The sequence below is a fragment of the Salmo salar genome, chromosome ssa02 (genome assembly GCF_905237065.1).
Source record: "Salmo salar chromosome ssa02, Ssal_v3.1, whole genome shotgun sequence".
Lineage (NCBI taxonomy): Eukaryota > Metazoa > Chordata > Actinopteri > Salmoniformes > Salmonidae > Salmo > Salmo salar.
This window is the reverse complement of record NC_059443.1, coordinates 49,525,393-49,538,071: the sequence shown is the minus strand read 5'-3', so window position 1 is coordinate 49,538,071 and position 12,679 is coordinate 49,525,393. Positions and strand designations below refer to the sequence as shown.

At 43.0% G+C, this 12,679-nt stretch overlaps 1 protein-coding gene and 1 non-coding gene across 2 annotated transcripts; both read right to left on the bottom strand.

The window, feature by feature from the left end:
- Positions 1 to 2,283: 2,283 nt before the first annotated feature.
- On the bottom strand, positions 2,284 to 11,729 carry if4a3 (Eukaryotic initiation factor 4A-III). Its single transcript, NM_001140958.1, is given in 12 exon segments — positions 2,284 to 2,501; positions 2,702 to 2,829; positions 3,942 to 4,049; positions 4,830 to 4,945; positions 5,821 to 5,959; positions 6,856 to 6,997; positions 7,327 to 7,407; positions 8,129 to 8,261; positions 8,692 to 8,754; positions 9,167 to 9,233; positions 10,734 to 10,806; positions 11,470 to 11,729. Coding segments are annotated over 12 exon segments (1,221 nt in total). The 5' UTR covers positions 11,624 to 11,729; the 3' UTR covers positions 2,284 to 2,484.
- Positions 7,772 to 7,906, bottom strand: LOC123739794 (small nucleolar RNA SNORA54). The gene has a single exon (XR_006767929.1). It is a non-coding gene; the product is annotated as a small nucleolar RNA SNORA54 (small nucleolar RNA).
- Positions 11,730 to 12,679: the final 950 nt, after the last annotated feature.

Genomic DNA, 12,679 nt, shown 5'->3' with positions numbered 1-12,679 from the left:
GCTGTTCCAATGCTTTCATTGTGTTGCTGATACGGAAGAAACCCATATTAATCTCATTGTTCTGCAGAAGACAGAAGAGCGCATCAGTTTAATTGAAAATTCAAATCATAGGCCATGAGCAAAAATCAAACATGGTGGCGGCCTCTAAATGGGTTGCTAACTCTCCATTTTTTTCAGCAAAAGCATGTAATAGTTTCACATAGTTGCCCCTGGGCCTGTTTGATGAGCTAGCACTCTCATCATTGCCACGAAATGCCAACTCCCATTTACTTAGGTAGGCTACCCACGGTAGCATGTAGTATTTAATTACATAGATATTTTAAAATCTCACGGTTCTCTTTTACCACGGCCGGCTCCTGGCATATGCAATCACATAGGGTCCCCGGCCGCTAAAATCTATACGTAAACTGGCAAGTCTCTTAAAAGGGATCTGTCTTTGGATGTGTGACAAAGATTTCTCATGCTTGTACCTTTGATACTTACATATATTTTTGCAATTATATTTACTTTTGATACTTAAGTATATTTAAAACCAAATACTTTGACTTTTACTCAAGTAGTATTTCACTGGGTGACTTTTAAGTCATTTTCTATTAAGGTATCTTTACTTTTACTCAAGTACGAAAATGTTATACTTTTCCCACCACTGCCTAAACCAAGGTGTTGGTCTTCCATCCCTTACCGCTAGGAAATCCAACTTTGAAAGAGGTTTCAGATACAATATGTTAGCAGTAAAACGAATGTGACATCCATAGGCAGGAGTGAGCTCTGCCTATCCTCCTGCCAACTGAAGCTCATTTACTGCATTTTTATACAACTGAAAAACTCAAATGCCATTTGAAAAAAAGCATTATCACATTGACTGCTGTAGCTTTATCCACCTCAGTCGATCTACAAACATAGCCTATTAGCTATACAATTACCCACTACACATGAACTCAGCACCGGAATGAAAAACTATAATACGTACAGAGGGATCTGATAGCAGAAAGTTTTTGCAGCCAATTTCCTGCAATTCTACACATTTTGCCTTGACTAATATATCAGAGGGAGAGTGACTAACAGAATCAAATGGGGGCCCCGGGACACGAGCATAGCCGCAGGAAATCCCCCTGCAATTTTTTCTCACAAAAGTCGCGCACTGGGCCTTTACTAGTCCTTTACTAGTCCTATACCAATATAGCCCCGTCTGTAGTGCAGGCAACGATTCTCAACCAAAATTGAGTGGTGGGAGGTTGAGCAGTATGGAATTATTGAAATGGAAAAATGTTTCCAGTTAATATGGTGTCAGGTGACCTCATGGTTAGTGTTAGGCCAGTAACCAAAAAGTTGCTGGTTTGAATACCAGAGCTGACAAAGGTAAAAAATCTGTAGTAGTGCCCTTCGGCAAAGCATTTTGTTTTCTTGTTACATTTATTAAGCCAATAGAGCCTTATAGTTTGCCACATTGCATTTTGGCACAAATCCTAACTTATGATGAATTTTCCACCTGCGCAAGTATTTGGTCACTACTGAGGTGACACACTGAAATGTGGGTCCCGGGACAAAAATCACTTAAGAACCACTGCCCTATGGATTACTCAACTTGTCATACATATTTTCTAGTACCTACAACAGTAGACTCAGCTTTACCAACTCCATCACCCCAGTCACAGACACCATCATTCATCATCACGGTCATCCATGTCACCATTATCAAACAACGGATCTGGTAAATAAAAAAATATGAAACCGTGGCCGTATTTCAATTCAAGGCACTTTATAGAGTAGCGCACTAGGCAGTAGACAAAGCATCTTTTAAAAGGTAATTAACGCATGGGACAAAATTAGCAGGGCACCATGAATGGAATCACTGCAAACACCTGGGAAATTGCATTTAAATGACACCTTGGTTGGCTGTCCAATGCACTATAACACACATCGGATTGAATCCTGGCATAAGACTGACAGCTGCACCTGGAGGCCTATGGAAGTCTAACAGAAGACGTGATTGTAAAGTAATAGAACTAACTTATATCTCATGATCTTAGTTCATCCATCTACCACATCACACAGAATGTAATTGTAAACAAATACTATCGCCTCATATCATGGTTACAACTACACTTTTGATCTCAAGGATGGATGGTCAGTCCTTGCAACCATAGCCCTTTCTATGAATTTGAGAGTGGTTACATTTTTTCAGCCCAATCCCTTTGACTGCTGTAGCTAACGATTTTGTTTTTCAAAATCCCAGATTGCCCCTATAAAAACAGGGAAAAGAAATTAACCTGCATTCACATGGGAAACAAAATGTTCTTTATTTACAAAACAACTGATGGTTGCAGTAGGCATTTCCCTAAGAATACAATAGTCCTCACAAATTCGAAGGCTGTTCCAAAGCGACTATTAAAAACAAAACAAATGAGACAAGAATCCTTACAGTAAATAAAAAGGGGTCCAAAGTGTAATCAAAGCGGTCTCTCCACTTCCGTCACCTGTGCCTTAGATCAGGTCAGCCACTGAGGAGAACAAATGTAATGTCAATGCCCATTTAGTAAAACAACCCCAGGTCTATATGGCCCTAAATCTGTAAACCCAGTATGTGGTCGAAACAAAACTGAACACTTACATTTAGTTGCTTGAACCAAAACAGCAATACTAAACATATCAACGTTGTCAATTAAATACTCAGACAGAAGATTTACAAATGGTAATTTACCGTTCATTGGCATTTCATCGATCTGTGTGGAGTAGTACTGCTCAATGTCACGGAGAATACGGATGTCGTCATTCTTCACAAAGTTAATGGCCACACCCTTGCGGCCGTAACGACCCGATCGGCCAATCCTATGAAGAGAGGAGGTTGAGGGACAAAAACACCAGTAAATCTTTGCCCTGACGATCTAATTTTCTCTTAATCCGACTATGCGGGCCAGAAGCTCCTGGAAAGAGATCAGGGAGGTAATGAGGATAGATGTGGTAAAGAGATCAATGGAATGCAGACCATGGGGGAGCGAAGGGCACTGGATTGGCGTACATTCAACAAATCTGATCTAAGTGGATATGTCAAAACCGTCATGATTGATGTACTGTAACAGGACCAGAATGGGGTTACTAAAATCCAATTTGGATATATTTGGCTGTTTTCACTGCATAACATTTAGACATTTTCCCATGTTTAAAACAGGTGACTGCTAAATGCTAACTCCTGTTTGTATAATCTGGTAGCATAGCTAGCATACAGAAATCGGTGGTGGTAGTCAGTCATTTTTAACTGTAATGCAGTTGATTGATGACACGAACATGTATTGGGGTTGACATTCAAACAAGCATTAGACTCATTTTTACCGTAACAGTATGAAATACACATTAACAGCCTAAATGTGGGCACATTTTGCTGGGGGCAATGGGGGAAGATTCAGGACGGAGATACAGGTGGGAAAACGGTGCAGCCTTTTTAATGCCATCTTGGCTGAGCTCCTATGTCAATCACCGGGAAACGGACGCCAACATCTGAAGAGGTAAGGTCTTGTCTTTTCGTTTAGCCAGTTGCTCACAATTAGCTGGATGGCTATAGCGATTAGCTTTGAATCTCTACAAGTGGTGCGGTGCAGACCAATTTATTGGACGCGTATGACAGCTCGCCAAAGAGAAAGTATGAATGCTCTGACTTCTGTGGTGTCCGCATCGCTGTAAATACTGTACGGCCACTACAGATGTCGGATTGACCATAAAAATAGGCTTTTAGTGTCCTGAGAGACTGAACAGAGAAAAAGTTCAAGACGTACTTGACCTCTGCCACTCTCTGGGCTTTACTGTGGCACTGGAATGGAACACACAGTTCAAACTGAGGACCAAGGCAGGTGATTTTCTCTACTTCACTGTTGTCCAAATAGCAACATTGCATATTTAATAATCGCTTAGTATAGTAGTTCTCTGAGCTGGGCAGCCAGACGTACCTGTGGATGTACAGCTCTCTGTTGTTGGGCAGGTCGTAGTTGATGATGAGGGATACCTGGGGCACGTCCAGACCTCGGGCCCACACATCAGTGGAGATAAGCACTCGGCTACGGGAGGGGGGGAGAGGAGAGATCCACGTTAGGCCAAACCAAGGTCGTATTAACTTGGAACTAAACGGGCTCAAACAGGGAGGGGCTATCTGAACTTTGCAAAATGTTTTGCTCCGCTGTGCACCAATTAATACGACCCAAGTCCACCCCTGGGAGATTTAAAAGAACAATGCGTAGACATGTTTCCAGGGAGTGAACAGAGAAATAGTACAAGACGTACTGGACGACTGCCACTCTCTGGGTTTTACTGTGGCACAGGAATGGAACACAAAGCTCTCACTGAGGACTGAGCCAGGTTACGAACAGTGCAATGAAGAATGTCCATTTAAGTGTTCAGTCCACTAGTAAGCTTTATCTAGTGTGGGAAACTGTCCGGTATTGTATATGAAAGACAACATTCTCTATCAGGTGGACCAGAAAGAATCCAGATGATACAGTACATTGTCATATATTAGGATCTAAATGTTCCTCCTGCTAAGAGACTGTTCGACCAACTAAGCTAAGCTAACGTCTCTGACCATCAAACGACTCAGATATACATCTAGATGTGCAAATTATTGGTGACTGCACACTGAGAATAAAAAATAAATGTAAAAATTGAAGTGTAAGACCAGCTTCAACTTTCTCATAGACATATGACAAAGTAACTACTGACACGAGAGCACATTCACTATTGATAAATATTAACACAGTGGTCACACACCCAAAATGTAAAGAACTTGTTGAATAACCTTCAAAGATTGATTGGGATGCTAAAACACACTATTTCATCATTACCTGGCACCGGACCGGAACTCTTTCATGATGGACTCTCTCTCCTTCTGGGGCATGTCTCCGTGCATGGAGGAAACAGTGAAGTTGGCCTCCCTCATCTTCTCAGTCAGCCAGTCAACCTATCGAAAGCAGAGCGAGGACAGATAGAGGCTCAGGCCAAACGTATGGCAATGCATTTCAGGGACCATGCCAAAACATGCTCCCTGAAATACACAATGTAGGGAATATAGGGTGCCATTTAGGACGCATCCTACGACGGGGGTTTATCTTCCTAGAGAGTGAACAGAGAAACAGTACAAGACGTACTGGATCCCTGCCACTGGAATGGAACCCACAGCTCTCACTGAGGACGGAGCCAGGTTACGAACAGTGCAAGCAAAGGTTATCTTGACATTCATCGATGTGTTCAATGAGAGGTTGAGGAAACACTGGCATTCATTTGTCAAACTAACAATGTCAAAGCACGTTGGCCCTGGGGAGACGGAAGCACGACAAAAATAGCTGGGACCTCTTCATTTTTTTTTCTAACAATGGTGGGCATTTCAAAGAATGTATTTTGTTCTGATACAAAACTGAAAACGATACGCAACATATCTTCACAGCGCTTGACATATTCCACAAGCAAACATCTTCGTGTCGGGACATTTTGACAGTGCTTATAAATTTAACCTGCTAAATAGTTGCATTTAAAAATGTCAAGTACACATTACCGATCGAATACAAACCTTCAATGGAGTACTCCTGCCCATCCCTATTTTTTACCAGTACATATAGGCTAAGGGAGACAGTACTTACTAGGAGGAAAAACATACAATAACTGTCAGCTGCCAACAACTCAAGTAGCTCCAGTGAAGTTTCTCCTAGGCACAGATCTAGGATCAGCTTCCCCTCCCTTAATCCCAACTTTTTTGGGGGAAAATGCAAAACTGACCGAAGATCAGTGTTTAGGGGCAACCTCGCAATAAATGTAACTTTGTTTTAGTTGTGTACAGACCTTCCGCTTGGTGTTGCAGAAGATGACAGCCTGTGTGATGGTGAGGGTGTCATACAGGTCACACAGGGTGTCAAACTTCCACTCCTCCCTCTCTACTGCCACGAAGAACTGCTTGATGCCCTCTAGAGTCAACTCATCACTGGGATAGGGAAGAGGAAGAGAGGTGTTAACTCAGTAGTGGACCTCTTCTGCTGCTAAAGAAAATGAACACATCTTAATACTTTTTCCTGTGAGTGCAGGTCTTCCTATTCCAGTTAACTCCGTTCTTCCCATATAATATTTTCTAGGCAGGGAGCAAAGGCCCCAAAAAGACCATATCTTCAACAAAAATACATCGCAATTGAAGTTGAGCCGCATGTAGTTTGCCATGACAGGGGGTTTTGTTTCGTGTTCCCAGAGTGCGAACAGAGAAACGGTACAAGACGTACCGGATCCCTGCCACTCTCTGGGCTTCACTGTGCCACTGGAATGGAACCCACAGCTCACACTGAGGACTGAGCCAGGTTACGAACAGTGCCAAAGGGAAGATTTCCTTGACTCGCCTATATAGTAGTCAGAAATACTGGTATAGATAAGATGGAGCATTTCTCTTTTCTCTTCTGAAAGGTCCCACAGGAATGGTGGGGGCCTTTTCGATTTAAGCATGGCTGATTCTCTGATGACTATATGAGGTTTGTATTCAGACTAAGTACATGTATTCAGACTAAACCGGTCCCAAATCACTCCCAACCCCTCGCCCCTAACCCCTGGATGATTGCAGATGTATAGGGTCTGGATACGTATAAGCAGTTCGGTGGTGGAGCATCCACTATATTGCTTCCACCTTACAGACCTGCAGAAACAAAGGGTTAGGGCCATGGGGTAGCAAGCGATTTAGGACCGGCTGATTTACTCCCCTTCTTGTATACATTACACAATGCTGCCCCCTAGAGTTCACAACTTGAACGAGCCTCAACACAGCGATCAGGTTGGTTCCACTAGGCTAGAAACCAGGGTGGTACTTCCTAATATTCAGCCGAGTAACGCTTGACTCACCGTTTGACCAGGATGCGGATGGGGTCGGTCATGAACTTGTTGGTCATCTCCAGGATCTCGTGGGGCAGCGTGGCGCTGATCAGACAGACCTGGGTGGCGGGGGGCAGGTACCGGTACACGTCGTAGATCTGCTCTTTGAAACCTGCCCGGACGGGTAAGGGAAAGATATTCAGTTTCCCCTTCATATTACACTACACTTTCTAGGAAAAGTCACGCAGACAGTCAAAACGACTTTCCCGTGCAAAAGTGTCTGAGACCAAGCGTCCGTGCCTGCCGTGGGTTGCAGACAGGGATAGTAGGAAACTAGTTGATGTGTGCAGGGGGAACGACAAAGCAGCACTGAAACGTATCCTGCTTTACCACGAGACCTCTTGTTCTTGTTGTTTTTTGGGCAACAGGAGACCAGAAACACACAACTGGAAGATGTCTTTCGTTTCATCTTTGTAATGTACAACAGCGTGTCTGGCTTACCCTTGTTGAGCATTTCGTCTGCTTCGTCCAGCACCAGCATCTTGATGGCACGCGTCCTCAAACTTCTCCTGCGGATCATATCTAAAGGAACAGAGAGAGCAGTGCCTGCATTATGGAGGGAAATCTTCTCAATTCATACTCTGACTTTGAAGACACAACCCTTGTGGTGACTTACAGGGGGTCCAATTCATGATTGTCTACTCTTGCATATTTTCTAGTTACCTTCCTTTTGAAATGTTCTGGTCTCAGGTAAATCATGTGAAAAATGTGATTGGGTGGCTGGAGTGGGACCATAAGTCATTGATTTACTATCCTTCTTTCCCGTCTGCTACTACCACCAAGATCTGCACCCGCGGCGGCTCCACCCAGGCCCGCGCCCTAGGCTTCCGTGCTCACCGCGGTGGCCCTCCTACTCGTCGCGGCGTAGCCGTCGAGGCTCTCGTGGTGATGTTCCCAGAGAGTGAACAGAGCAACGGTACAAGACGTACTTGACCTCTGCCAATCTCTGGGCTTTACTGTGGCACTGGAATGGAACCCAAAGCTCACACTGGAGGACCGAGCCAGGTTACGAACAGTGCAAAAATGATGATTTTCTTGACTTTACTGTTGTCCTATGTATGCCGAGTAGCCTCATCACATAAAGGTACAAACCGTTTCAATGAAGGCAGATCCAGACTGAACCCACGAAGTGAAACAGCGAAATTCAGTTTATCTAAGAGATAATAAATATTTAGTCTGCTTAGCTGGGCAGACAGTCGTTCATACCTCTGGATACTAGAAGGTTAGGGTCTAGGGAACTCACCAAACACTCTCCCAGGGGTCCCTGCTACCACGTGCTGGCCATAGTCCAGTTTGCGAATGTCCTCACCCACGTTTGTCCCTCCGATGCAGGAATGACACTGGACGTTCATGTAGTCACCTAAGGCCAGGAGCACCTAGAGGGGGGTGAAGGGATTTTAACATCTGAATAATAGGAGACAATGGTTGCATCCAAATTGTCTACACTTCTACTGGAGTGTGCGCTTGCACACTCCCCGTCACTGATTTAACAATGGTGGAAACTCCCTCCAGCCAAGGCTTTCACCAATTCAAACCTTGCCAATGTTCTGATCTGGGCCGTGTTCAGTCGGCATAGAACAGGAGAAAATGTACAAAATAAACACTTGTTCCCATTTTCCGTTGCACAGCATTCTGATGTATTTGCTACAGTGTTTCCAAATGAACAGGACCCCGAACCTGCCCAATAGAAACACTTTGTTGTAATACATTTTGCTACTGTGTGCCCTACTGAACACGAACAACCCTTATCTCCCAAAGCAGTTTTTCCCCAGTCCATCAGAAGACACTTGATATTCAGTTACATACCTTCTGTATCTGTCCAGCCAACTCTCTGGTGGGAGCCAGGATCAGTGCTTGGGTTTCACGCACCTGTGACAAAACCAACAACAACAAAAATCACGTTGCTCACGCTGTCCAAACTCCACATATTCAGAGTGCGAGAAAATGTCACAAAATGTTGGATGATCCCAAACTGCTATGTGATGATAACGGTAGCTACAACAGGGCTTGTATTCATGTAGCCTCTCAAAGTAAGCGTGCTGATCTAGGATCTCGTCCTACATGTTCATATAAAATGATTCATTATGATCTAAAAGGAAAAACTGATACTAGATCAGCACTCCTACTCTGAGAAGCTGGATACGGGCCCTAGTCTACACATAACCAGGTTTGGTTTGCAGACCTTGTGAACAGCAGCCATAATACTTGTGGATATTCTTTCACTAAAGGATAGTTTAACAAATGGATATCTTCTATAATTTTTATTTTATTTAGCAAATACCTGAATGTCAAGACACTGCAGCACTGATACGCAAAATGTGGCAGTCTTTCCTGTTCCCGACTGAGACCTAAAGAAAGGTGTTGAAGAACAGAGAGATATGGTATTCAACAGCCACGATAAACAAACATTTCAAACAAGGGCCTTGGGGAGTATTTATGTTTATTAGGTTGGAAACGGTTTACTCCAAATTAGTGACGCACCAACATGACATTTTTAGCTAGCTAACTATATAGCCAGGTGTCATCATCTAAAATAACCCTGATTTATAAGACAGGTCTTATTTGATTAATGGTGGTCTGACCCATCTTTGTGAAGCTAGCCACAATAAGGATTAGCCACAATGGTGGACTTTGCAGTTAGCCTTCAAAATAAAAGTATGTCATTGACAGGGATGCAAATGCATACAAATAGTAGAATTATGCCATAATTGAAAAGATCATGCTGAACGAGGTTGGAATGTTATATAAAAAACAAAATACAATAATTTGTTAATTTGACAAAAATCTGTTGAAATCACACTGGATGTGTTATACTTTAGAATTGCATTGGGAGCATACTTATTTCACTGTACAGCCTTACCTATGGATTGTGGATCAATGACATGGGGTATCAGTCTACTCAGTGACACCCAGAGAACATTAGCATTGTAGCTCTTATTGCGGGACTCTGAAACAACTGAATTGAGCCACATTTATTATTGTCTACCTATGTGTATTGAGCACTATTCCCGAGGAAAAACAATACTGCGTGGATGTTTGAGTCTGATAACTCTGAGGAGAACGTTGGGAAAAATATCTTAAGTATTGAGTAGACCGTTAGCCCATTTCATTGATCCCCAATCCTTAGGTAAAGCTGTACAGTGCAATATGAATGTCAATACACACAATAGGCTGACTGTGAAGTCACCTCCCCAGTCACAGTCTCACAATAAGAGCTACAATGCTAATATTTGCGTAAACTCTTCACAGCTGTGTGAAGCTTGCATATGCAAATTCAGAACACACAACATTCTATAATAGAACTGTTATTTGACATGTCAAATTAAAAGATTATATAACGTATTAAATAGTGCGATTGTCAAATAGTGTTATTTGACACTCAAAGACCGAAACAGCGATCCATAGTATGTCGTGAAGCTAATAGCAGTGACGCCATTACTGTGTAATGGCGTCACCAGTAGGGCAACAGCTGAACAATAGCGCACTTGGTAACAGTGTGTACCGGTGCTCGACCAGTCGCGAAAGCCAACATCATCCACGACAAGAGAACGGTTGATTGTGAAGGGCAATGAATTAAATTATCTTGGAGTTAATGGATTTCGCCTTTGAATCGTCTCGCTGAAATTTTCATACTTTTTCAAATGACTGCTCGACTTGTTGACTGCTGAGACAAGTCAACAGTCATTTGATTCCTAAAGAAAACGGTTTCCATTGCAAAAGACAAAACATTTTAAAACAGAATCCGACTAATGAATACACCCCTGGTGAATAGCCAAAGTTCCAAACATTTAACTATATTGTGTAGCTCTGCACATTGTGTTTCTCCAGCGTAAACAGTCATTACTTACTGTGCAATGACATCTCTACCCTTGATGATCTGTTTAATTGCTCTTTGTTGGATTGCGGAAGGCTTCTCGAATCCTGAGAATAAGAAATAAAAGGTGGTTAATTATGTAGGCCCATGATACTCTTTCCAGTGAAATAGTTAAATGAACATTACATACTGTTCATGTAATCCTTTGAACAACTGGAAAATATAGCTGGTAGTACTGAATATTTTTCCTTGTAGTACTGAGAATAACGGGTGGCAGGTAGCCTAGTGGTTAGAGCGTTGGACTAGTAACCCGAACGGTCCCCGAACTGACAAGGTAAAAATCTGTCGTTCTGCCCCTGAACAAGGCAGTAAACCCACTGTTCCTAGGCCTTCGTGCCAAATGTTATGATCACTGGCTAGAAGAGATGGCGGCACAAGCAGAGCAAAATGCGCACACACAAATATGAATCAACAAGTGAGGAAAATGCAACACGTACTAAATCCTAAAGGGGGTGGGGTATGTTAGTTAGCTAACATTAGCTAGGTGGCGAGTTAGTTAGGTTCAATGAAACGAATGATTAACTAGGTAACGTTACTGGGCTAACGCTAACTAATGAAAAGCAAATACAACATTCTGGCTTTTTTCATCCAACACTCACAGTGTGTTGGTTCTGAGTGTGCAACTGAATCATGAAGTACAGAAACTGTGTTCAAATAACTTACTTAGCTGCCTATATGGGCCCACTGTCCCAAACAAACCCCGTCCCTACCGTATGCGTATATCCCACGGAGGAGATCCTCTCGTAGGCCCATCGTGTCGAAGGTAGGAGTAACATCGACCTCCTCACTGGTCTCAAACTCGATCTTGGTCATGTCTTCCTCCTTCAATAGACGCCTCGTGCGCGGTACGGTGGCTACTTCCATGGCTTTTGTGAACGTTTTCACAAAATACGAATAAAATCGACAACTTCACCAGCTCGAGTTCTGCTGCGGTAAGTAGAAAAAAGACCGCCGCATGTGTCGCTCTAGTGACGCCGAAAGCAAGAGACGAGAATTTGCATGACGTTTGCTGTGTCGTCACCATAGAGATCCGATTAAAGGTGTACCAAAGATAAACCAAGATAGATCACAGCTTGTTGTTTCCAATGGAAACAATGACTCGGTGGGCAGAACAAACAGGGAGGTGGGCAGAGCCAAGCACGCGCTAGTGATATCCTATTGGCGCGTTCTAGTATGTATCTGCATATTTCCGTTACAGAAGGCCTACTCTGTGACGAGGCAAGTCAGTTAAGAACAAATAATTATTTAAAATGACGGGCTACACCGGGCCAATTGTGCGCCGCCCTATGGGACTCCCAATCACGTCCTGTTGTGATACAGCCTGGATTCAGGGTGTCTGTAGTGACACCTCCAGCGCCGAGATGCAGTGCCTTAAACCGCTGTGCCACTCGGGAGCCCCAATAACTCAATTCGCCGTTGCAGTCATTCGCAACCGGCGCAACTTTATTATTTAGGATAAAGTCTACTTAGTCCATTCTGTTCATAACATATTATAGTTTTGCGAACATAAAACTGTATTAAGATCAAATGTTTCATCGATGAGAAAATTTGCAGAATGTCGGCCAAAATACATCTCCCACTTCCCGCCAGTGGGCGTTCTCTCACTACCATATTTGGTAGTAAGTGGAAACGTCAACCGGATGCTTCACATTTAAACGTCCATTAAATATCTGTCTCATTGAAATATATGTCTCATTGTTCTATCTGTGGGTGCACTATGCAGAAATCGTTCCGCCATTTCCTGGTTGCTAACTAGGAATATATATAAAAATATATATATATAAAAAAATAGGAATATATGCCGCGTTCACGTACTAGTAGGGAATAGAAAACTCAGAACATTTCTGACTTGCTTACTGGTTGAACACAGCACACAACACAGCACTGCACAACTACTACCAGTTAGCAAAACGGAAAATT